This window comes from Mytilus trossulus, chromosome 4 (genome assembly GCF_036588685.1).
Source record: "Mytilus trossulus isolate FHL-02 chromosome 4, PNRI_Mtr1.1.1.hap1, whole genome shotgun sequence".
NCBI classification, from domain to species: Eukaryota; Metazoa; Mollusca; class Bivalvia; order Mytilida; family Mytilidae; genus Mytilus; species Mytilus trossulus.
In genome coordinates, this window is record NC_086376.1 from 20,838,297 (window position 1) to 20,863,576 (window position 25,280).

The following is a 25,280-nucleotide window of genomic DNA, read 5'->3' on the forward strand; positions in this document are numbered from 1 at the left end:
TGCGGAGAAGCAACCGTGACCTATGGTTTAACCCCGTTGTCTAGGGTCGAACTCAAACCCTTACGAATACCCGAGGCGAGCATGCTATACCATGCATGCAGTAGACCACCGAGGCGGGTAAGGGTGCAATAGATCAAAAGTATAACGAATTACGAACTCTTACAAATACATTAAGATTTATTTGTTTGGATCGGATAATCTGTTTTCATATAAAGTGTATATAATTATTATAAATACAATGTTATGTCGAAAACGTATTCTATTTTTCAATTTATATAATTTCATAAGTCATTGAAGCCGTCTTTATAAAATAAACATCCGTTGGTTTGTAATCTCTTGAAAATATCTCAAGGATTTGTGTAAAGTTAATAAGTTATTAAATCATATATTAACGCTTGTTTCATCCGTAAGACATCACGCATTACATGTCAATCTGCTTTATATAATAAATTAAAACAAAAAAATAAAATCCCCGAAAACTTTCACACAAATTAGTTAACTGGTTATTAAATGAAATATTTTTGGTTAATGATTTTTTTTTTAAACTCTTTATTGGCCGATGTAGCAACACAATTTATTTGTGTGTAATTGTTCACACTATTAATATTATACTTATACAGACAACGTTTTATAAGCTTGATAAGATGAGTTAAGTGTTTTGTTCCTGTTTGCTGAATCACAAATAGCGGAAGGGGTACTTTTGACATCCCAGTTTAGCTGATTTTGGCTGATGGATGGTCTAGTTTGTTGGCTCTTACTTCTCCTGGCTTTCAGTATTGGTAAGTTATCAAACAAAATATTACATTAAAGTAATTTATATTCTTTTAAAAGCATAAAATGCTATTTGTTTTTTTCATCTGAATACATATACATGTATTGCATTTCCTGTTATGGGTCACAAGGTATATATATATATGTTAGCATTGTAATGCTATGTCAATCATTATTACAATATAATTTAACAAATTTTAAAATATATAAAATCAGCATAAACATCTTTACTGATTTCCTTCCCTCTTTTTGTTTGATTTTGTTTTTGTTGATGTTTCACTTTCGAAAATAAAAAATCCATAAAAACTATTGATACTAAAAAATATTTGGTTATAAAGATGATATAGTTTACAGACTGAATCATAGACGTCAATCCGAATTAAAATCCCGACTGGGCTAAAAATCAGCGGCCAAACTAAATAATTTAAAGGATGACACAAAAAAGTCTATGCATGCTATCTTCAGCCATACAGAGTTATACTCTTCAGAAAATTTTATTATGGAATCACAAGAACAATAAAGTGTAACAGCCAATGTCATGGAAATTGTGAAAATTTCGATCTTGTACAATAGCCATGAGCATACTATACAGGGATCCATGCATTAAATTCAATAAAAAATAGTTGAAATATTTAGTAATGTTGAAACACGGAGTTTGAAATATCTGTTTTCCATTTACCGTGAAATGTTCTATTCGAGAAAATTAGTGGCAAAGCATCATGAACATAATACCCCAAAAATCGCTCTGATGATTTAAACAATTACCTGGAAATAGCACCATCAAAATACTTGATTTATACGAATATTTAGTCCATTTGATATTGAGGTGTATCGCAAAAGGCCGTCGCCATCAACTTCTTGAGACATTTTTACACCAGATATATATGGAGTAATTGTAATGAGTATTTTAAACGAAAACATTTTTCAATGTAATCACATGTTAATTACATGTAATAAGTAATCATTCAGTTTCTGATTACATGTAAACGTAATGTAATCGATTACATCTATAAACACATGTGTAATCATGATAAGTTTTACAAGCGCGACGTTTAGTTAACCATGCACAAAAACAGGTTTAGCCCTCCATTTTTCTAACAATGTCCTGTACCATGTCAGGAAAATGACGGTCGTTATCTTATAGCTCTTGCTGATTACAAATTTTGTATAATATGGAAATAGCCATTGACATCTGTACACCTCTTCCAGTTTACTTGTTCTTTAATTCGTATCTTTTTGTTCGTATAATATTAAGCAGACTTCTTGAAGCTCAAGAAGAGTATGTCCTCTCATCGAAAAAAATCAAAGTTTGGTTACCAATACCTAACTTTGGACAATGGTGTTAACTTACATCACAAAAAATATATAAGAAAAAATTGTAAAAATCTGTTGGAAGTTCATGACTTGTCACAGATTGATACGAAGCCCCCCGCCCCCCCCCCCCCCCCCGGAAAAAATGAACATAAGGATAAAAGTATACAAACAGAATTAAGATCGGGTACTGTCACAATCACTGACAGCTAGACTAAAACCAATTACAAATAATAAACATGTTTTACCCAGACTAAAAAAAAACAGTTAGTACGTGACATTCAGCGAATAGTATGAGAATTCATGACCTTGTGCAGTGTACAATTTCTAGAATTGATAGGAAGGGGGACCATTGATCGGATTTAAACAGTATCTTTTTAAGATTAAATTAACCGAAAATAGAATCAATGTAAATACAAAAAAGAACAAAGTCTTTTCTTAAAGTGTAATTCTTTAAAATTTCATTTTAAAACAACCGTTATTTAAAGAACGATCCGGAAATAAAGACTTAAAGTATATGAAATCTACAAGGTCCTTTTAAATACCAGTTTAACCTTTGCTACACAAAAATAGGAAAATTCATCTTATACACCATTATGACTTTGCTGCAATGCACACATGGTAATATCAGTGGCGGATCCAGAACTTTTCCTAAGGGGGAGGCCACTGACTGACCTAAAAGGGGGGGGCGCTCTAGTCATGCTTCAATGATTCCCTATATAAGCAACCAATTTTTTCCTCAAAAGGGGGGCCTGGGCCCCCCTATGCCCCCTGGATCCGCCTATGACTGATTTTACGTATCACAAAAATAAAATAAAAAATAAAATAGAAATAGTTTCCCGCGGTTTTTTTTTAATTTACTTCAAGACATTCGGAAGTCGTTAGTATCTTTCCAACAACTGATAGGAGGCTGAGTCTGAGGCAGAAGAGAACCGATTATTCATATTGGAGACAATGTATTTTACGTCGTTCGTCCGTGCGTCCGTTCGCTTCAGGTTAAAGTTTTTGGCACAGGCACTTGTTTCTATCCATACGAAGGTCGACTATCCATATAAATAGAAGTCTGTTTATATGGATAGTCGACCTTCGTATGGATAGAAACAAGTGCCTGTGGTTTTTGGTCAAGGTAGTTTTTAAAGAAGTTGAAGTCCAATCAACTTGAAACTTAGTACACATGTTCCCCATGATATGATCTTTCTAATTTTAATGCCAAATTATAGTTTTGACCCCAATTTTATTGTCCACTGAACATAGAAAATGATAGTGTGAAGTTCAGGTTAAATTTTGTTTTTGGTCAAGGTAGTTTTTGATGAAGTTCAAGTCCAATCAACTTGAAACAGTCTTAGTACACATGTTTCCTATGATATGATCTTTCTAATTTTAATTCAAAATTAAAGTTTTGACCCCAATTTCACGGTCTACTGAACATAGAAAATGATAGTTCGAGTGGGGCATCCTTGTACTATGGACACATTCTTGTTAAACAATGTATGTTACACACAGGCACTTGTCTTAGAATTTTTTTTCCCTATATACCTTATTATAACAAGCTTTAGTGGGGTTGACAGCCTATAAAGCGGCATATAACGGAACTTCGTCACCACCCAACATTTTTCTAAAATGCAAGTTAAGTACCTTGTGTTATAATAAGGTATATAGGATTTTTTTTTCTGAGACAAGTGCCTGTGATGTTACAGTACTATTACAGAACTGAATTCTGAAGTTACCCAACTTAGCTAAAAATAATCGACAAGAGTAAAGAGATCCCAAGAGGTGTCTATGACAATGTAAACATTTGTTCCGGAAGATAATGTCTTAAGTGGTTTATCAGAAATCACTTTGTTTGTGAATGTCAAGTTACATTATTATATGTTTTTAAAAAAAAGGGGGGGGGGGTGTTACTCTGTACATTATTTATTGGATCTTTTAGCAATCTCATAAATATTAGTCCAAATATTTAATATGAAGTCTTTTATTGAACATGTTGAAAGGCTATAGTTAGTAATTACAGAACGTCAAAGCAAACATAAAATATCCTTTCAAATGGTGGCAGGATGTGTTTGCCCGTGTTCTCTGTTAACTTTAACGTTAAATTAGGAAATTGGGAATTTGAAAAAGCGAAATTGAGAAATTGGAAAATCAAGAAATTGGGAAATTGAGAAAATTAAGAAATTGAGAAATTGGGAAATCTTGAATCAGAGAAATCAAGGAAGTAAATAACACAAAAACGAGAACAGGAAGATTTCCTGATTTTGCATTTTCTCTTTCCAGCTAGAATAGGAATGATGAAATCTTATGAAAGACTTATACTAAGGGCAAAGTAAATGAACTTCATGAAATAAGTAATAAAAGAGGGTGAAATGCAAATGTACTACAAAACAATAGTCTGTCAAGATATAATTCTAATTATTTGGGCCAAGTATAGTAAGATACTATATAAATCCTTGTTTGGACTAAGTTAATATTTGTAATTATAGTTTTAATTCAGTAGAAAAATATAAATATAGTTATATATTTTCTGAGCAGTCTGGGTCTTCAGGTTTACTTTAGGATTTTATTAGATAAAGCACATATAAGATAAAATAAATTTTATTTCCAAAAGAGAACCCATTATATGGGCATAATTAGAATAGAGATTTATATATTTTAAAACAATTACAATATAGGATCAATATGTGATGAATATAGACAACATACAAAAAAAACCTCAAAAAATGAAATGTAAATTGAGTTCATTATATATGTAGTCATATTGTAAAGCAAAATTATATCCGGGTGAAATTTGTTCCGGAGGAAAAAATGTCACAGTAGTTGTTGTTATTTTTTTATTCGGAGGAGAATATTTCCCTGGGATATTTTTTCCTTTGCCGTGAAATTCTATCTGGGTAATAAACTTATATAAATAGTTCTTAGCAAAAACTTATCCTTTACAAATACTATTAAATAATAATAGCGTATTTGAATTAAACCTATATTGTAAAAAAAATGTATTATAATGGGATTTATTTCACAAATTATCATTGAAAAAAAATCCTGAAAATATTCAAGTAAATATCATTCTTTTAAAAAGAAAAATATCATTAAACCATAGATGGGTATTACATCTATGATTAAACATAAGAAAGAAAACCAGAAATAATTTCAAAGATCTTAATTGTGAAATGATGTCCTGATTAAATAAGGTAAGTGAAATACATGTAAAAGTGAGTTGTTTTCAGATCTCAGTACAATTATAAATTAAAAAGTAAAGGTAGAACTATAATTGCATTACTGCTGTTAAAAGTAATTAGAATTTGATAATGATAATATTTTAACTATATAAAAAGATTTGTCTGGGGACAAAAAAAGAGGGAGGAAATATACCAAAGGGACAGTCAAACTCATCTAAAACAAACTGACAACGCCATGGCTATAAATGAAAAAGACAAACAGAAAAACAATAGATGTAGTTGCATATGGAAATCAGATAATTTATAGCATAACAATATATTGGAACAAAATCAATTTTAACAGCTGGATAGTATTTACCTGTTAAATTTTATCTGTCTTATTAAAAAATCATGTTGTTAGTCATCTTTTTATATAAATGAATATATAAAAAATAAGATTCAAGAAAAAAATTTCACTATGAAATAGACTCAGGAATATTATTATATTAATATCTTCAAAATATAAATTGCTCATAATTACCTCCCTTTGATAAATTATGCGAATTTGTTCTACCTTTGTGAAACATTTTATAATTATAGTCAGGTATATATTGATTGCGAGTAACTTACTTACTAGTTAATGGGACTATATTTCACATGGTTCTATTCTGGGAAATGTTTTACGGCAAATATATACCAGTACATACTATCAAGACTATCTGCATAACACAGATCTAGATTTTCACTCCTCTGGAAAAAATCTACCTGTGAAATGACAAATTATCCTCAGGATAAAATATCACAGAGAAAGAAATAAACCGTTACAATATAACCTATTATATTTAGTATTTATTGACAATGCACAGGACTGGTCAAGGAGTATCAACACTTATAATTTGAAAAATAGTGAAAACATTGTGTACTTATTTTGTATAGAAATTGATAAGTTAGGTATTACAAATGCTTTTTAATATTTAAGTTTTCTACTATGATTAGCAGAGGCGGATTTAGTGAGTGGGCAGGGGGCCCCGTGCCCCACCTTTTTGGGAAAAACTTTGGTTGCTTATATAGGGAATCATTGAAGTGTGACTGGAGCGGGCCCCCTCTTAGGTCAGTCAGCAGGCCCCCACTTTGAATGTTTGGATCCGCCACTGATTAGAAATATTCTGTAGTTACAATTTTATAAACTTGTTTTTTAGAAAAATAAAGATCGAGCAACTTGAACTATTTTAAAACATACTAATTTTTGAATTGACTTTGTTTGCTTTCAGATTGCCAGGAGGAGGAAACTCCTGACCCTGAGCTTCACCCGTTAGATGGATGGTATAATAATCTTATTAACCCAGACTGGGGTGCCGTTGGTTAGTATTTTGACTGTAAGATGAATGGTTCTAAACAATCATATTAATTAACACAGACACTGGGGAGCAGTTGGTTAGTAATTTGACTGTAAGATGAATGGTTCATAACAATCATATTGATTAACCCAGACTGGGGTGCCGTTGGTTAGTATTTTGACTGTAAGATAAATGGTTCTAAACAATCATATTAATTAACACAGACACTGGGGAGCAGTTGGTTAGTAATTTGACTGTAAGATGAATGGTTCATAACAATCATATTGATTAACACAGGCTGGGTTGCTGACTTAAATGAGAGGTACATAAAGATCAGATTATCTCTGGTGGCTGTCGATAAATTGTGACCTAACAATCTAATGATAAAAAGACTTGGCATTGAACTCATTTCCATTGTCAGCATAGGCAGATTTAGGGGGAGGGAACCAAGTTTGCCCTCGCTCCACTCATGGAGCTATAAACATGGTTTATGTATAGACTTTAACAAGTTCCACTTTAAACATTGCTTAAATTAGAAGCTCTGGCCTTTTTTTTTTGAAAATCCTGGATTTATATCGAGTCAAGTATGGGTTCTGACTTTATTTCTATCACTGTAAGTATTGAGAATTTTTTGATAGGTAAATTTTTCAGTATTAAGCAAGCCCTGTTAAGGTATAAATTACTTTTATAGATACTCATCTGTTACGGAAAAGTAAAGTTGGTTATGCTGATGGAGTATATCACATGGCCGGACCGATGAGGCCGAATCCTTTCGATATCAGTAGTGCCGCACTTAGAGGACCAATGGGACTAGGATCACCAAGAGGAAGAAATGCTATGATTACTTATTTTGGTAAGATCATTATGAGGATTATATTAGCATATTAATTTAAATTTAGGTTAGATTTAATTTTCATTTATACAAAATTATATGTTTGTTAAAAAATGAAGGACTTCCTTTTTCATGTTATTAGTACATGATGTTTCTTTTTTTTGTGAACTATGATATTTATGTTATTCCAGGAGAATTTAATATTACATGATTCTTACATGATTGAAGAATATTGTAGAAAACACATTTGATTCCCTCAGGAATGCATTAATGTTAAAAGGATATGCCTTGTTTAGGCCAATGATGCACCAACCTAACAAAACAAATAATTGAAAATTCCTAAAAGACGTATAGATTTAAACAGTAAACCTATGCAGTCTTTAAAAATAGGTGCTGTACTCTTTTTTCATTTTATTTCTCTAATATTTGATTTACCTCTGAAGGTCATTATATCATAGTCATAGTTGTTATCACTTAATGTAGAGTTATCTGATCAGGGCCATTCCAAAATAAAATATTTTGTGAACAGTAACATCAGCGTCTGTGTATCATACAGTATACAAGAAGCTGCCATGGTGATGATTAGCTGTGTTAATAGGATGAAGTATTTATGGTATACAAAGAATGTAGTGCTGTCACATTCCCTGTATAATGCATACAGTGGGGTAGTTTCTGTCATTTAATAAGTGATAAGATCACAGCATCATTCCCAACTGCCAAAAGGGATTTTATTCTCTTCGGCACGGGACGTTTGCGCTTTTTCATAGGACATTTGCGCTTTTTTTTGTGGACACTTGCGCTTCAAAACATAGGACATTTGCGCTTTTTATAAATGGACATTTGCGCTTTTTACATAGGACATTTGCGCTTTTGTTTTATATATATATCTATGACTACCCTCCTCATTTATCCTGACTTTAACAGTTTAAAATTCATTTCATAGCACATTGTTGATATGTGTTTAAAAGTGTGTGTACAGCTAAAAGTAAACATTCTTACGAAATAAAATCAAGTACTGTCATCACAATTACAGGTCAAATTAAGCTTGATATTTGAAGATCAATGAGTGAATAAATTTTGCTCTTGTTATCTGTCCTGATTGGTACTTAGCCCACATCTCAAATAAATGATCGAGTTTCTCTTTCCCACTTCAGTTGTACATTCCATGTATTCTTTGGAGAGTCCTAATCCTTGATTTTTTTCCACCAGCCTTGGGACAGATTGAAACGGCAGCACTTCAAGAGAGCTGATGGAAATAAATTGCTAACAACAACCATAACCCGGTCTAGTCTCTATAACTTGAAAATCCATGATCAAGACTGTGTAATTGTGAACTAACTGATGACAAATATAAGTGAAATTTATTTACATAGTGATAAGTTCTCATTAAGATTACAGGTAGTCGACTATAGGTAAAAAGCGCAAATGTCCAATCAATTTAATACAGGTAAATCAAAATGAAAAGCGCAAATGTCCATAGTATTTGAAGCGCAAATGTCCTATCGTTTAACAGGTAAAAAAGCGCAAACGTCCTCTGCCCATTCTCTTAAGGTGATCATGTGGACCCTATGGCTAAAATGGTTGTATTTTCACCTCAAAATTTTCTCTGAGTACAGACAAACCTGTGCATCTGGAAAAGTTTTAAGGCATTATAAGCATGCCCTAGATAAATAGAATTCAAATGCATTGTATGATTTAGAAAATTCATAACTTAACTGGATTTTGCCGTACACTTTTTTTCAACTCTGCAGAAGATGATAAAATTAACAAACAGTTGAGTTTACCTTAATATGGTCCACTCACGTACACAGTTTAACTAACCAATTGTTGTCAGGTATCTATTGTCCATCTAATCTCCATGTCAATTAAAAACGCTCACTTTAATTTTTACCTGTTGGGAAGTTCTCAAACCTGTTTCCCAACTTAGTTTATTTTTGCACCTTGTGGAGGAATGAAAAAAAGTGCACGGCAAAATCCTGGTAAGTTTTTATTTTTCTAAAGCATAAAACATACTTAAAATTCATTTATCTAGGGCATGCTATGCCTGAATTTGTTTACGGTTTCGCAGGTTTGTCTGTACTCAGAGTAAATTTTGAGGTGAAAATACAACCATTTTAGCCATAGGGTCCACATGAACCTTAATGTTCCCCAAATAAGACAGCTGAAAACAAGGTCTATATATCTGGTGAGCTCCAAATAGTATTCAATACTTCTGTCTTGAGAAGTGTACTCGATGGAAATAAGGAGATGTTGTATGAATGTTTTCTCAAAATCTTAATCATAAAATAGTTGTTTTGTCACTATATTATAGGTCAGCAGGTTGTAGAAGAAATCATGGATTCTCAGAGACCTGGCTGTCCTAGAGAATTTGAAAATATTGATGTACCTAAGGGTCATGACCTCTTTGATACAGAGGGTAAAGGCAATGTACAGTTACCATTTATACGGTCCAGATATGACTTCAGAACAGGACAATCACCTAATAACCCTAGACAACAGGTATACTTACTTGCTTGCTAGCTGAACAGTGAAGTCATTGTAAGGTATACTACCCTCCTTTTGAAGTAGCCTAGTCCTACAGACAAATAGAGCGGTTATCTGTAGGACTAGTCTACTCTTTAAGGGGATAGTTTACCTGACCTAACAATGACTTCATGGTTCAGCTAGCAATCAAGCTAACCAAAGATATTACCTTTAGCTACATACTCATTGAAATCTGATGTAATAAGTATAATAATGGACATCTCCTTCAGTTATGCCCATTTAAAAGAAATATTTTCTGATGGTGAAGATTTAACTGCTTTTAAAAAGTTGATGTATACTTCAATATTTTATCAACAGTATAAAGTTCATTCAAGCAATAATTGGCTTTGATTTGTTTCTGATTACCAAATGTCAGTTAAATTTTTCCAATTCTCAGGAGGATTATGCACTTATGGAATGTAGGATACATAAGGGGGAACATAAGAATCAAGGAAAAATAGGTAAAAAGTGTGAAAAAAAGTTGGATTTTGGAAATGAGAACCACTGTCTCAATCTTATTTTAAGCAATGTCCTACTGGAAAAAAGATAACTTCAAATTCAAATAGACATAATAATGTTCAAAGTTTTTTATGTACCAGTTTGCAAGTCATTTTTTGAAGTGACATATTTTTATATGAAACTAACTTGATAATGATGTTTACAGATATCTGAAATAACACCATTTATTGACGGTCAGCTAATGTATGGACCAGCAAAAGCATGGACAGATGCCATACGGGAATTCCGTGGAGGACGTCTGAAAGCATTAGATGATAAACCACATCCTATAAGCATGAGTCTACCTGATAGAAATAACATCAGACTACCATATGCTAATCCACCCAATCCTAGAGAAACAACAAGAGAAACCAGACTCAGAGGGGTTAATAGATTTTGGAGTAAGTGTCATTTAGACCGGTTTTCATGAACAATGTAGAAGGACTTCTCATTGTCTTTTTTTGTACTGCAAATTTAGATTTTTTTTTAAAGATTTTGGGTTAAGTATTTAAAGGTAGGAGTACTGTGGAATCATTTTAATTTTGGAATAGCAATATTCATTCATTTGGTGGTATAGGTAAACATGCATTGCAAGTATTCAAGTAAGAAGGTTTGTATGTAGACTTTGGGAAAAACCATGCAATCAAATATCCATGAAAATACTTTTTTTTTTTAATCCACGAAAATAGGTTTCAACAAAAATAAATGAATTTAAAGTAATGAAAATGTATTAAATATTTGCCATGAAATTTTTAGCAAACAACAAGCTTTTAGTTGTTCCTGCAGATGAAATAAGACACCCTTTTACCATAATATATGTAAGTAACTCATCTTGATCAGGTATATTATAACTGACAGAGGATCTATTTATAATCTTTCAGGACTTGGTAATCCCAGAGGTTTTGAAAACCCCTTTTTGCTGTCATTTGGAGTACTTTGGTTCAGATTACACAACTACTATGCCAACGAGACTGCCACCAGCAAAGGGTGGACATCGGAGGAAGATTTATTTAAATTTGATGAGAGAATATTTAATCAAGCTAGGAAGATGGTTGTTGGTATTTATCAGGTATAGACATTTTGATTACTGTTCTGTTTACAGTAAAGCAACTTTAGTTATTTTGTATGAATACTTTATTTTGCGTTTACTTTTACCTATGCTAGCCTTTTGGCGTCTTTTAAATTGACAAGTGTAGATGAATAAGAAAAAATACAAGTTTTGCATATTTTTTACCATTTATATTCACGTTATTTTTCAACTTGTGAAAGTCACAAAATAAATTGCTCATAAAAATTAGTTTACAGTTTTGTTACATGGTATTTACCTAGATGGGTATCTTTTTGAACAAATTTGTTCGTTTTGTTATAGTAGGTTTTGCGGCCCAGGGCTTCCAAAATTTTTCTGAGCCAGCCGGACATTTTATATTTGATCCGAATTTTAATTCCTAAGACAAAGTCACAAAAGGCAATTATGGTAATCAGATGGCCATGATTGACATTAGATTAAAATCGATATTAAACTTTACTTTGATATGAATTTGATGTTCTGACATAAACTGTTAAAATTGGCATTGCATCATTTAAAGTGTGCACATCAGCGTGCTCATATCTGCATTAGACTCTTTATTTGTGCAAAATGAAGTTGTCTAGAACTTTATTTTCGTTTTTAAAGTCACATTTTTCAAAACCGGATGTTGACTTGACAATGGTAAAACATGGACCATAAACGGATACGTAAAATCCGTGTACGTTTACATAGAACTACTGAGCGAAGAAGCTCTTTCCACGTTATTTCTTCAACAAAATACTTGAAATGAACGTTAGATACAGGTATCAATGATACTTTTAGCATTTTTGAAGAAATGTAGGATGCATAATTGAATTTCCCACCTGTGCACATGCGCACACGTGTTCTTGTTCATACAACGTAGTGCTGACGATTTTTCATTTAAAACCTTTTTAAATGATTTATCAAATCATGTTTATAAATGTATTTATTATATATTTTAAATCAATTAGATGCAAGCTGCTGAAATGTACGAAAATAATTGGGAATGGACCGATTAATTTATACGATGTCCGGTACTGAAAATAGTTTACCTGTCACCTGAACAGGTAGTTTATAGCTGTCCAACAACTAATTAGCCTTGATTAAAATTAGAAAGTATTGAAGTAAGGGTTGTTTTGATAGTAATTAATCATCATGTCACTTTTATGACCGGAAATGTATGGCTGTTAAAGGCAAAATGTTAGGTCAAAAAGATCGTGAATTTATATGTTAAAATGACCGAAAAAGCCTTTGAAGCTAAAAAGTAGATGACCGTTTCATGCTTTGCCCAGCCGGTCTTTTACCGGACATTATACAAATGACCGGCATATATGACCGTTTTGGAAGCCTTGGTTTTGCCCCTGGTGATTTCGTGGTGATTTTTTTACTTCTGTATATTATTTTGAAATCTTCAAATTTAAAAACATAGTTAAACAAGATCTTTTAAAATTAAAGCAATAGGGTCAAAATCTTTTGTCAACTTCTTAAAAGAGTTCTTGCTCTTGCTTGACATTTTAATATTATGATTCATTTTTGGCAAAGATGATAAGAGATACTTTTTAACTGCTAACATTATTAGAAAAATAATACAGAACTATAGTGCTGAAGGCATTAAAATGTACATTCAGAAACTGTAAATAAAAAAGAATTAGAAACACAAGATCTCTAATTAAGTCAAGATGGATATAGTTAGTTTTCCTTGCAGGAGTAATTTCCCTTTAATGATACATTTTAAAGAAATCAAGAAAAATGTGAAAACATAGATATACATAGGCAATAACTACAAATAAATTAACAGTCCATCCCCGAACTATCAGTCAACCCCTATAAGGAGTTTCTCTTTCATTGACAATTTTACTCTTTTTCGAGTTTAAAAATTATTGAAAGCTAACAGGAAAATTTTTTGCACTTTGAAAGAAAAAAATACTGCTTGATATAACAATGAGTTATTTTGATATTTTTGATTTAAAAGGACAACTTAGCCTTCCTTCTGCCATGGGGCCACAGTGACTGAGTGGTCTAAGTAGTTACTACTGTGATCACTAATCAATCAACACGAGGTTGAGAGTTCCAACCACCCTCTTGCACCTGCACTCATCTCCAATTTTATTGACTAAGATTGTCAGTTTTCCTATAAGGGGTAGTGGTTTTCACCAAGCACTCTGGCTTCTTCCAATAATAAAAACTGGCCGTCATGAAATAGCCCAAAAGTGGTGCTTAAAAGTGGTGTAAGACAATAACAATCAAAACCAAGGAGTAGTACCGAAAGGTGAAATTAAAAGACTGGGCTAATTTCTTTTCTCCTTTCTGTACAAGCCCTTGGATAAATTCTGCTTCAAAGGAATACAAAAACAAATCTGCAAGTAGAGATCCCAATAGTTTGTTGGAAGACCAAACCTCCAAATTCAGAAAATTAAATCCTATTGCCATTGTTCTTCCTGTCAGTATTTTATACATGCCAGCAGGGGTCAAATTTAAGCTTTTTTGTGTACTGGGCAGCCGGACCAGTGGACTGAAAACTCTACTGGTCCGGCTCCAAATCTACTGGTCCTGCAAAAATGACATTAATTTGACAAACACTAATATAAATGACAGATGTTTAATTTTGATGCTTTCTTTTACATAAGTTAGACAGTAACAAAGGAATAGTCTCAATTCTGATTTTGATTAAGGCTACGGTAATCTCAATGATTTTTTTTTTATCAAAATCAGGATCAAGGACAGAAAAAATTTCAACATTGTCTTCCACGTCATCGCAATCCTCACGACGACCATAGGGTGCCTGACTAGATTGTCTGGAGCGCTGTCCAGAAATATTTCACATTTGAATAGCCGGGACTGGATCAAATGATGCTATATTTTCAGTGTGAAACATAATGAATAAAAGATCTGATAAAACAGTTGGACGCAATTTTGATCGCCAATCATTCTTTACAAGTTTCATCTCAGAAAATCCCCTTTCTGCATCAGCAGAATGAGCAGGAAGGGACAGGATTAAATTATCTTAATTTTTTGTCCGGCGGTTTCATAATATTAAACTCATTCCAATAATTTCCACATTTTATATTGTTGTGAAGGACGCTCACCCGAGATATTAATTAACTTGATCAATTGTAATACACCCCAGTAACGTGTAATTAATTTCACAGGTAATTTTTTGAAAACAAACGGAGATTGCGATGCAATCAGTGATTTTTTATCGACAAATTTCTACTGTTCAGCTGGACCACCAGCTGACAAAATCTACTGGTCTGACGCAAATTTTACTAGTCCCGGACTACCGGACTAGCGCTAATTTCGACCCCTGCATGCCAGTAAAACCCCCATTTCAGTGCATGTTCAGATGTCATCACTCAAATACCATAAGAAAAAAAGTATCTTGAGTATATGAATTTATACTGTTTTTATAGAAAATATGAAATTTTACTGTTTTTTGTAGAAAATTGTGTTTTATGATTGGCTTCCAAGATGGTTGAAAATCGAAGCTGATAATTCGACGTTTTTCGACATTAGAGGAAGAATACCATATAGAGGTTTGTAATAATTTTCATTTGCGCTACAAGAACATATTGAAATACTTCCAGTGTTTTATTTGTCTAATACAGATATCCCTTATCATCCCTCTTTGAGTACATTTTTGAATGTACTGAGTGTAACAGGCCATTAATAATAATGATAATAATGAAAATTTATAAAGCGCCATATAAAAGTAAAAATTACTCTAAGGAGCTGTACAGTCACATGGTAATTAACACAAATCAATGACAAAAACATTCTTTAAGAGGCGTTACTTGGTATTTTATCCTCCTATGCTATTGACAAGAACAGCCTAAATATAGGAATTTTATATAAAGATATTGAAAAGTACCATCTACAAACAGGGAAAATACCTGTCAAAATGAAACCCCTGGTGTCACCATTTATAAGTCATGGCTTTTATCGCTGTGTTGTAACAAAGTGAAATTTGGCTTGTTGTATGATTAATGCTATCTGGACATTAAACAATTGGGTTTCAGGACAAAATACTTTGAACCATAAGTAAAATTTGGAAGTTAACCTTATTTTGGTAAACTATGTGTAAATTGCTCATGAAAAAAATTGAACATGAAAGTCAACCTATTTCCATGAAGTCTATAGCTTGCATGAATTATTTCTTAATATTAAATTTGATTTTAAAATGCTGAACAAAGATGTTAAAAATATTATAAGTAATTTTGTGTTTTAGGCTATTTTTTTTTATCAGTGGTCATGCATTGTATAACTAGATATATTAAGTAAGTTATGATTAAATTTTGTGTTGTAGGTTATGACCCAACAGTTCACCCTGGTATAACACATGAGTTCCAGACATCAGCTATGAGGTTTGGACATACACTGGTGACACCTGGTTTGTGGAGAAGGTAAGCATACTTTATATAAACACCAAACTTTGAAAAGTAATTCCAAGAATTGATTGCTGTATGTCGTTGAAGGGTAATCTTTTAAAAAAATATTCAAATTAAAAACAGGTTGATGTGATTTAAAAATACTGTAGTTAGCATGAATTTGAATTCGATGATAGTATTATCGTGTAACTGAGCTATTCTGCCAATTAAACAATTCTGATTTTGATTCAGCCATGCTGGATCTATGTGGTCACTTCAATATAGATGTTAAAGAGGTTTGCTTTACAAAATAAAAAGATATGCTTTCTTAAATGGTAAAGCGGTACACTTTGTTAAATAATAAAGAGGTACATTTTGTTAAAGAGGTGCTCTCTGTTTAATTGATACTTTTGTTATTTTATAGAGCTGCTCCCAGTAATGGGAATCGATGTCCATGGATTCCAAGTAAGGTTAACATAGCTGGTCAACCAGAAGAGGTTCATGCTTTAAGATTGTGCAATGCCTATTGGAACTCTCAGGTAACGAAGTTAAAAAGTTATACAAACAAAGGATTTACTGTTGTTAAACTCTCTCCCAACACATTTAATTTGGTCAGTTTTCATATTGCATTGATGTGGCCCTTATGAAAGTTTATGTATGGAGAAAAGGGCTGCAGAACTCCTAAATAAATTTTACTATTTAATTGCTCTGAAAGGAGTGGGGTAAACCAATTTATGTCAATTCATCCTTTTGTCCATGTTTTTATGCCCCACCTACGATAGAAGAGGGGCATTATGTTTTCTGGTCTGTGGGTCCATTTGTCTGTCTGTCCTGCTTCAGGTTAAAGTTTTTGATCAAGGTAGTTTTTGAAGAAGTTGAACTCCAATCAACTTTAAAACTTAGTAAACATGCTTCTTATGATATGATCTTTCTAATTTCAATACCAAATTACAGTTTTGATCCCAATTGCAGGGTCAACTGAACATAGAAAATGATAGCTAGTGCGAGTGGGGCATCCGTGTACTATGGACACATTCTTGTTTCTGTCTACCAATTCATAAAATTTTGGTACTTTTTGTCTCGGGAACTACAAGCTAGAGCTCTTGAACTTTGGAATCAAGCAATTCTATATTTAAAGCTGGTGTTTAACAGATAATTTTATTATTTTAACAGGAATCTGTAACAGAAGATGTTGATGCTTTGTTTAGAGGGATGGCCTCAACCTTAGCAGAACGGGAGGATAATATAATGGTAGCTGATTTGGCAGGTATATATCAGTGATAGTTGTCTCTTATATGCAGAGTGTTTTTATAGGAACACATATATTACATTTGTTTTGAACAGAGATTCACACATCCCAGGATATAAAAAATGAGGCTTTCCAGAAGCATCTTAAATTATAAAATCAAAAGATGAATTGTCTGTGATTAGAATTGTGTAAATACATTTCTATCCTGATGCTATTTTTGTTATTTGATGTCTATTGCATATATAAAAGATCCTTACATTGACACGGAATACTAGAATGAAAATGTAAGTTTAAAATGATCAAATTTAATATATAGACACTTTACATTTACTGTGCTAAATTTCAAGTACTTTTCTGTCCGTGAAGAATTCGTTTTGTACAAATTTGATGATCATGAAGATTAATGGTTAAAAATTATGAAATTTTAAAGGGGTCAACTTTTTTAAACAACAATTCAATATTATTTTTAAGGTGATGTATTTGGACCATTAGAATTCTCCAGACGTGATCTAGGTGCAATAAATATTCAGAGAGCACGAGACCATGGGTTGCCTGATTATCAGTCAGTAAGAGAGGCATTTGGTCTGCCCAGGATAGAAAGCTTTGAAGCAATGCATAATGGCTCTATTGAAACAAACGAAAAAGTAAGATACAATTACCATATTTATTTGTTAAATTGTTCTATAAAAATTTATATATTTTTGTGATTATCTGTTTCTAGGAAACTTAGTGCATAGGAAAAAACCCAACATAATTTTATGAAATCTTTAATAACGAGTAGGTCAATTTTGTGCCAATTTGTTTGTTAAATCAAATGAAGTTCATGCGGTCTCCAATTTGCAGATTAAAATGATCTATTTTCTTTACAGTGACTTGACAGTTAGTGTTGCTATCCAGCAATTGCAACTCATTCAAAATTTTGACCAAATTGCAATTGTTTTATTAAACCAAATTGATCAACTGGTCAGAATATTGAACAAATTGTTCAGCCAAAATGTGAAAGTGCAAGGTGATAAAATAAAACATACTTACAATCCTATAAAACTTTAACTCCACTTTAATGATGTTGTGACCAAATTAGTCCATCAGTTTGTATAGGTATATTATAGTCATTTCCATGCTGAAGGAACTTTTATTTTTTGAATTGCTATAAAAATGTCCAAACTAAGCTTTTATAAAGTTTTTCTTTCTAAAAGTATTCTATATTCATATTTTGGGTTAAAATAAAATTGAGAATGGAAATGGGGAATGTGTCAAAGAGAGAACAACCCGACCAAAGTGCAGACAAGCTGTCAATGGGATTTCAATGCAGACAGAAAGTCACAGAAATTCCCGCCCCTGAAGGAGTCATGCTTAGTATGATTTGTCACCCTTACTTTCATTTTGTATTTCAACATAAAAAATATACAATCAGTTGAATCTGTTTGATGAAAAATCTTTTTCAGAAGGTTTAGAAATTATGTAGGCAAATGGCTATATAATTTCTGGAAAACAGGTTACCGTACATAGATACCCTTAACATGTCACATCTTTAATATATTTTGTAGGCTATACAACAATTAAAAGCAGTATATTTAAATGCTAATCTCAATGCCTCAGCACCAGACGATGTTGATTTATTTGTTGGGGGATTGATTGAAACCACATTAGATGGACCAGGACCATTGTTTACAGAAATAACTCTAGATCAGTTCCGTAGAATCAGGGATGGTGATAGATTTTGGTATGAGAATAGGGATAATGGGTAAGTTTTCACATTTTGGTACGAGAATAGGGAACATATGTATAGAGTTTTCACATTTTGGTATTAGAATAGGGAACATATGTATAAAAATTTCACATTTTGGTATAATAAAAGGTAAAATTGGTAAGTTTTCACATTTTGGTATGAGAATAGAGATAAATGGTAATCTTCACATTTTAGTATGAGAATAGGTAAAATGGATAAGTTTTGACATTTTGGTATGAGAATAGAGATAAATGGTAATCTTCACATTTTGGTATGCGAATAGGTAAAATGGATAAGTTTTCACATTTTGGTATGAGAATAGGGAAAATGGGTAATCTTCACATTTTGGTACGAGAATAGGGAAAATAGGTAATCTTCACATTTTGGTACAAGAATAGGGAAAATGGGTTAGTTTTTTTATATTTTATTTATATCATGGTACATGTATAAGAATAGGGTAATGAGCAAGCTTTCACATAACGGTATGAGAATGGATCAGAATGGTGAAAATTGGTAAGTTTTCACTTTATGGTATGAGTATACTGGGAAAAAGGATAAGTTGTCATGAAATAAAAGTTTCTCCATGATATTACTTAAAAGAAATGGAAGAAATGTTCTATGATATTATAACAGATGGAACATTTTTTTTTTACTTTTCAGTATTTGTTATTTACAGAATAAGGTCCAATCAACAGATGATCACTAGGTTTTTTTGGGGCTTAGTTGCAATTTTCAAAACATACTTGATAGCTTAGCACTGAGTTACATTGGCTTTAGCAACACAGATATAGAATCTTTTCTGTATGAAATACTCATGATTCTAATTTTTTAAAAGTTCATATTAGTTAGAACACTGGACGAAGTAAAAATTAAATGAAGGCCACCAATTAATCTTAATTGACACATCAAGATAATCCCACACCCAGAGGTGGGCTTCAGCTTGCTCCTTAACAAAAATGTGTACTACAGTAGTTCAGTAAAAATAGCTGTCATACTTAACTCTAAAATATATAAAGAAAATTATGTTAATATAGTGTTTCCATTTTGTTTTCAGTTTGTTTAGTGATGCTGAATTGAATGTGATAAATTCCACAACACTAGGTGAAGTTATTGCTAAAGTCACCAATGTCAAGGTTCAAGGTCAGCCAGGTGTCAATGGTCAAAACAGAGAGGTTCAGCAGGATGTCTTTATACACAATGGTACTGTAATGTGGTTAAGATTATTTTTTTCATGTAATCATATTGCTACAAAAAAATAAGGGATATAGGTTGCTTTCTGTAAATATCTACAATGCAATTTTCCATAGGAACTCCTTAACTGTACCACTTTTACTATGAAGTTTGAAAAAAATTATATGGTAGAATGGAAAGTTCAAAGGCACTACTATTTAATTCAAAGGTCAAAATATAGGGCTGTGGGGAATATTTTCAACATTTATATCCATGGATTGTTTCTGATTGTGTTAAAAGGGGGTTGGCATCTTTGTATATCCTCAGAATTTCTAAGATTTTAAACTGACACTAATATTCTATATTACCACTACCTTGACTTCTACAGATTTCTTCCTACATATAAAATTGATTGTTTTGGCTTAAATTGTGAACAAAATTGCTTTTACAAAATTTTGTTTGGGACTGTTCAAATCTGAATAATAAATGCACACAATAATTTGTGAATTTACTCTACAACAATAGTTCTGTAACTACCACTCCTTTATTTAGCAATTGAATATCTTGCTGTGCTGTGTATTACAGGTACTTTTTATTACACAGCAATCCCTTCATACTAACAACATTTCACTTGAGTTATTTGTTGAAATATTTTGCAAGTTGATCAGCTTGTGGAAGAAGAATTCAAACTGTGATTGGGTAAACTGTTTTAGCCATTGCTATTGTGATACCCCAAAGCCTACTGAATAAGCACAGCAAAATATTTTCCAAAAGCCCACTTAATAAGCACAATAAGAACTGAAAAAACATTTATTGTAGGAGCCAATGATCCATGTCCTCAACCTGCTCAGTTAAATATAAATACTGCAGTATCTGTTCCCCCAAACAGTGGGAATAACCGTACCATCATTGAGAACTGTGTACCATGGCAGACATATGACTATTTTTCTGGCAGTGAAGTGTCGTTTCCTTTGACATTCCTAGCTGTAGCTCTGTTTATTCCAGGTAAGAATTGATTTTTATCTACCGCAAAAAATATTTGGATCATAATTATAATGGTATGATGTTGTTGTTGTCTGGGTGTTCATCTGTGTCGTCGTCAGAAGACACATTGGCGAAGACACATTGGTATCAGGACAATAACTTTAGTTTAAGTGAATGGATCTCTATGAAATTTCTTAAGAAGGTCAAATACCACACACAACGAAGGTTGGGATCATTTTGGGGATGTGTGTCCCAACCGTGCAGGAATAAGGGCCCAAAATCAAGCATTTTTTTAATTTCAGGATAAAAACTTGTATATAAGTATTTTGATTGCCCGGAAATTGTACTACAATGTTTAATACCACAAGTAGAAGGCAGGGATTCATTTTAAGGGTTATGGGGCCAACAGATTAGGAATAAAGGGCCAAAAAGGGACCAAAAACAAACATTTTTCTAGTTTCCAGACAATAACTTGAGTGCAAGTGTATGAATCTCTCTGACATTTTACCACAAGTTTCCATATCACAAAGGGAAGGCTGGGATTGAGTGTGGGGTTAATTGCCCAAAACATGTTGGAAAAAGGGCCAAAAACAAGCATTCTTCTAGTTTCCAGACAATAACTTGTGTTGAAGTTGTACTACAAGGTTCCATACTACTAAGGAAAGGCTGTGATTGAATTATTGGATTATTGCTCCAAGGGGCGTTTCAAAAAGTATGTGGAAAAAGGGGGGGGATATTTTTTTCCAATCTTGATTGATTAGATAATTGCATGACGAATGATTCTTGCCAGTCAATTCATTTTTTAATCAATGCCAATTTCAAATAGATTTTTTCATCAATTTAAGCTTGTGATTTAATATAATGAATAATGAGTTAAATTTTTAGTGTAGATAAATTATTTTAAAATTTGCCTTTTAATTTCCATGAAATAAAAAATGTTATGTATTTTATAGCTACTATAGGACTGATGATATGTATGGCTAAATACAGAGAAAAGAAATTAGCTAAAGCAAGACAAAGAATTGTCAAGAGAGAAAAGACCAAGGAACCACACACATATCTAGGTTTGTAATATTTTAAAAGTATGGTTACAAAAAAAAAGTCATAGAAAAAGTTTACTTCATTAATTAAAAATAAACATCTAGGTACTTATAAACTGAATCACAGGATATAAATAAATATATGTGGTATGAGACAACTCTCCATCCAAGTCACAATGTGTAAAAAGTCAATTCAAATGCTACAGAAGAATTCTATCATTTAACAATAGAATAGTTGGAACAAACCAAATAATAGCTAAATCTTTAATATTTCTTTTCACAGCAATAGAATGGGTGGGACCAAATGATGGGGAAAGACACGTCAAGATCAAATTTGATGAAAATAGAAAGAAAATTCATGTCAGTGATCGTCGTGGGAAACCTCTAAGGATGATAGATCTTAGGAGTCATGGAAGCAAACAAATAGACAAACTGCATATTTGGGTATCAGAAGATACAGGAACTGTCATGTCAGTCAGAACTGAGGGGGAAATTGATTTGGTAAGTCATATCAAATAAATTTCAGGAGCCACCAAAAGTATCAGACTATTAGGAATCTTTGTTTGTGAATTATTTTCATATTTTCAATGTTCTAAAGTTATGTCCCTTTATAAATGAAAATAAATTTATGAATTTGTTGTTTCCACACTCTAACTTTACTTTACCTTAACTAAATGTTATGAAACTTTAACTTTACTTTACCTTAACTAAATGTTATGAAACTTTAACTTTACTTTACCTTAACTAAATGTTATGAAACTTCAACTTTACTTTACCTTAACTAAATGAAATGAAACTTTAACTTTACTTTACCTTAACTAAATGTTATGAAACTTTAACTTTACTTTACCTTAACTAAATGTTATGAAACTTTAACTTTACTTTACCTTAACTAAATGTTATGAAACTTTAACTTTACTTTACCTTAACTAAATGAAATGAAACTTTAACTTTACTTTACCTTAACTAAATGAAATGAAACTTTAACTTTACTTTACCTTAACTAAATGTTATGAAACTTTAACTTTACTTTAACTTAACTAAATGTTATGAAACTTTAATTTTACTTTACCTTAACTAAATGTTATGAAACTAACTTTAATTTACCTTAACTAAATGAAATGAAACTTTAACTTTACTTTACCTTAACTAAATGTTATGAAACTTATAAAGACAACACCTTAAGTTCATCATAACATTCTAAATATTTGACCTTAAGTTCATACTAGCATTCTAAATATTTGACCTTAAATATTTGACCTTAAGTTCATTCTAGCATTCTAAAGATTTGATCTTAAGTTCATTCTAGCATTCTAAATATTTGTTCTTAAGTTAATCATAGCATTCTCAATATTTGATCTTAAGTTCATTGTAGCATCTCAATATTTAACTTGAATACATCATAACATTCTAAATATTTGACCTTATGCTCATAATAACATTCTAAATATTTGACCTTAAGTTCATCATCGCATTCTAAATATTTGATTGAATTTGTTCTATTTATAGGTGCTGAAGTTTAGTGATGCTATGGACAGACAGGAGTTTATACAGAAGCTGGAACCTTTCCTCCGGGGCATTGGATTATCACTGCAGAAAATTAACTTCAAAGAGGAAGTCATCAAGAAAAATGCCACTACGAAGGAACAAAGACAAAAATTACTTGATAAATTCTTCAGAATAATTTGTCTACAGGTATGAAAACAATTGGTTTTAAAAGCATATCCATAAGTTTCAGGAGATAATAATATACATTTTATTTTTAGCTCACCTGGCCCAAAGGGCCAAGTGAGCTTTTCTCATCACTTGGCGTCCAGCGTCCGGCATCATAACTTTTACAAAAATCTTGTCCTCTGATACTACTGTTCCAAATTTAACCAAACTTGGCCTCAATCATCATTGGGTTATCTAGTTTAAAAATTGTGTCTGCTGACCCGGCCAACAAAGATGGCTGCAATAGCTGCAAATAGAACATAGGGGTAAAATGTAGATTTTGGCTTATAACTCTGAAACCAAAGCATTTAGAGCAAAACTGACAGGGTTGAATTGTTTATTAGGTGAAGATCTATCTGCTCTAAAATTTTCAGATGAATCGGACAACCTGTTGTTGGGTCGTACCCCTGAATTGGTAATTTTAAAGAAAATCTGGCGTTTTTGGTTATTATCTTGAATACTATTATAGATAGGGATAAACTGTAAGCAGCAATAATGTTCAGCAAAGTAAGATCTACAAATAAGTAAACATGACCAAAATTGTCAGTTGACCCCTTAAGGAGTTATTGCCCTTTATAGTCAATTTTTACCAATTTTGTTATCTTTTACAAAAATCTTCTTCTCTGAAACTACAGGGTCAAATTTAACCAAACTTGGCCACAATCATCATTGGGGTTTCTATTTGAAAAAATGTGTGTGGTGACCCAGCCAACCAATCAAGATGGCCGCCATGGCTAAAAATGGAACATAGGGGTCAAATGTAGATTTTGGCTTATAAGGCCAGACTTTTTTTATTATCTGTTTAACGAGATCCGCCGACTCCACATTGTCCGATTTCAGAATAAAAATAAAAGTAGTGCTTCCTACTTTTATTTTTATTTTTTTCCGCCGACTGTAACGAAATCCTCAAAAAAAAAAAAATTACGAGTTCGGGTCTGCGATTATTAATTTATCTCTTGTCACATGGTCAAACAAAACGGCGACTTCCGGGAAGGGACCGTTTTTTTACATTAAACTTTAAGTCCGATCACTAGAGAGAAGTTCGTGTTCACTCAAATTTGTTAAGTGTAATAGAGATGAGGCAATCGGGGTCATGTTGTCCAATGAGTTACCGGAAGATGTTGGCATCAGCCGCATTATAACCAAGGAGGCAGATGTTGAACCTGACATGCCGGTCAACGTTTTGGAAGAGTTTGGGTTTATATTTTTCCTTTGAAGTAGTATCGTAGTATGCATATTAAAATAGTATCAAAGATATCAATTAAAATCAATAATGCTTTTTGAATTTTGTGTATGGATGGGACCAAATCATTTGAAAAACCACTTTTTTTATTCACGTTCACCCCCTTTCACTTTCGCACCCTACAGGAGGGGGAGGACAGGGGGGTACCCTTCTCCCTTCTCCCACCCCATTTCTCCTTTCTCCTACCCCCGTTCTCCTTCCTCCCATTAGAATAAAACATCTCCTTTTGATATTTTTTCTTGAAATATAAGATCATTTTTTAAAAGGAGAGATATTTTATTTTTTCTCCTTTCTTCAACTTTTTCTCCTTTCTCCCAGC

The 25,280-nt window shown here is 32.4% G+C and overlaps 1 protein-coding gene across 1 annotated transcript in view; it reads left to right on the forward strand.

Annotated features, from left to right (window-relative positions):
* Positions 1-629: 629 nt before the first annotated feature.
* The window catches only part of LOC134714868 (dual oxidase 2-like), a 45,145-nt gene continuing 20,494 nt past the window's right edge, over positions 630-25,280 (forward strand). The window contains exons 1-17 of the mRNA XM_063576517.1: positions 630-779; positions 6,503-6,592; positions 7,260-7,421; positions 9,712-9,899; positions 10,588-10,822; positions 11,303-11,490; positions 14,909-15,002; positions 15,773-15,869; positions 16,258-16,372; positions 17,007-17,100; positions 17,554-17,726; positions 18,630-18,826; positions 19,866-20,011; positions 20,801-20,986; positions 21,919-22,029; positions 22,289-22,506; positions 23,515-23,700. Coding sequence (XP_063432587.1) covers positions 731-779; positions 6,503-6,592; positions 7,260-7,421; positions 9,712-9,899; positions 10,588-10,822; positions 11,303-11,490; positions 14,909-15,002; positions 15,773-15,869; positions 16,258-16,372; positions 17,007-17,100; positions 17,554-17,726; positions 18,630-18,826; positions 19,866-20,011; positions 20,801-20,986; positions 21,919-22,029; positions 22,289-22,506; positions 23,515-23,700 — 2,529 coding nt within the window. The 5' untranslated portion in view covers positions 630-730. The remainder of the gene's footprint in view (positions 780-6,502; positions 6,593-7,259; positions 7,422-9,711; positions 9,900-10,587; positions 10,823-11,302; positions 11,491-14,908; positions 15,003-15,772; positions 15,870-16,257; positions 16,373-17,006; positions 17,101-17,553; positions 17,727-18,629; positions 18,827-19,865; positions 20,012-20,800; positions 20,987-21,918; positions 22,030-22,288; positions 22,507-23,514; positions 23,701-25,280) is intronic.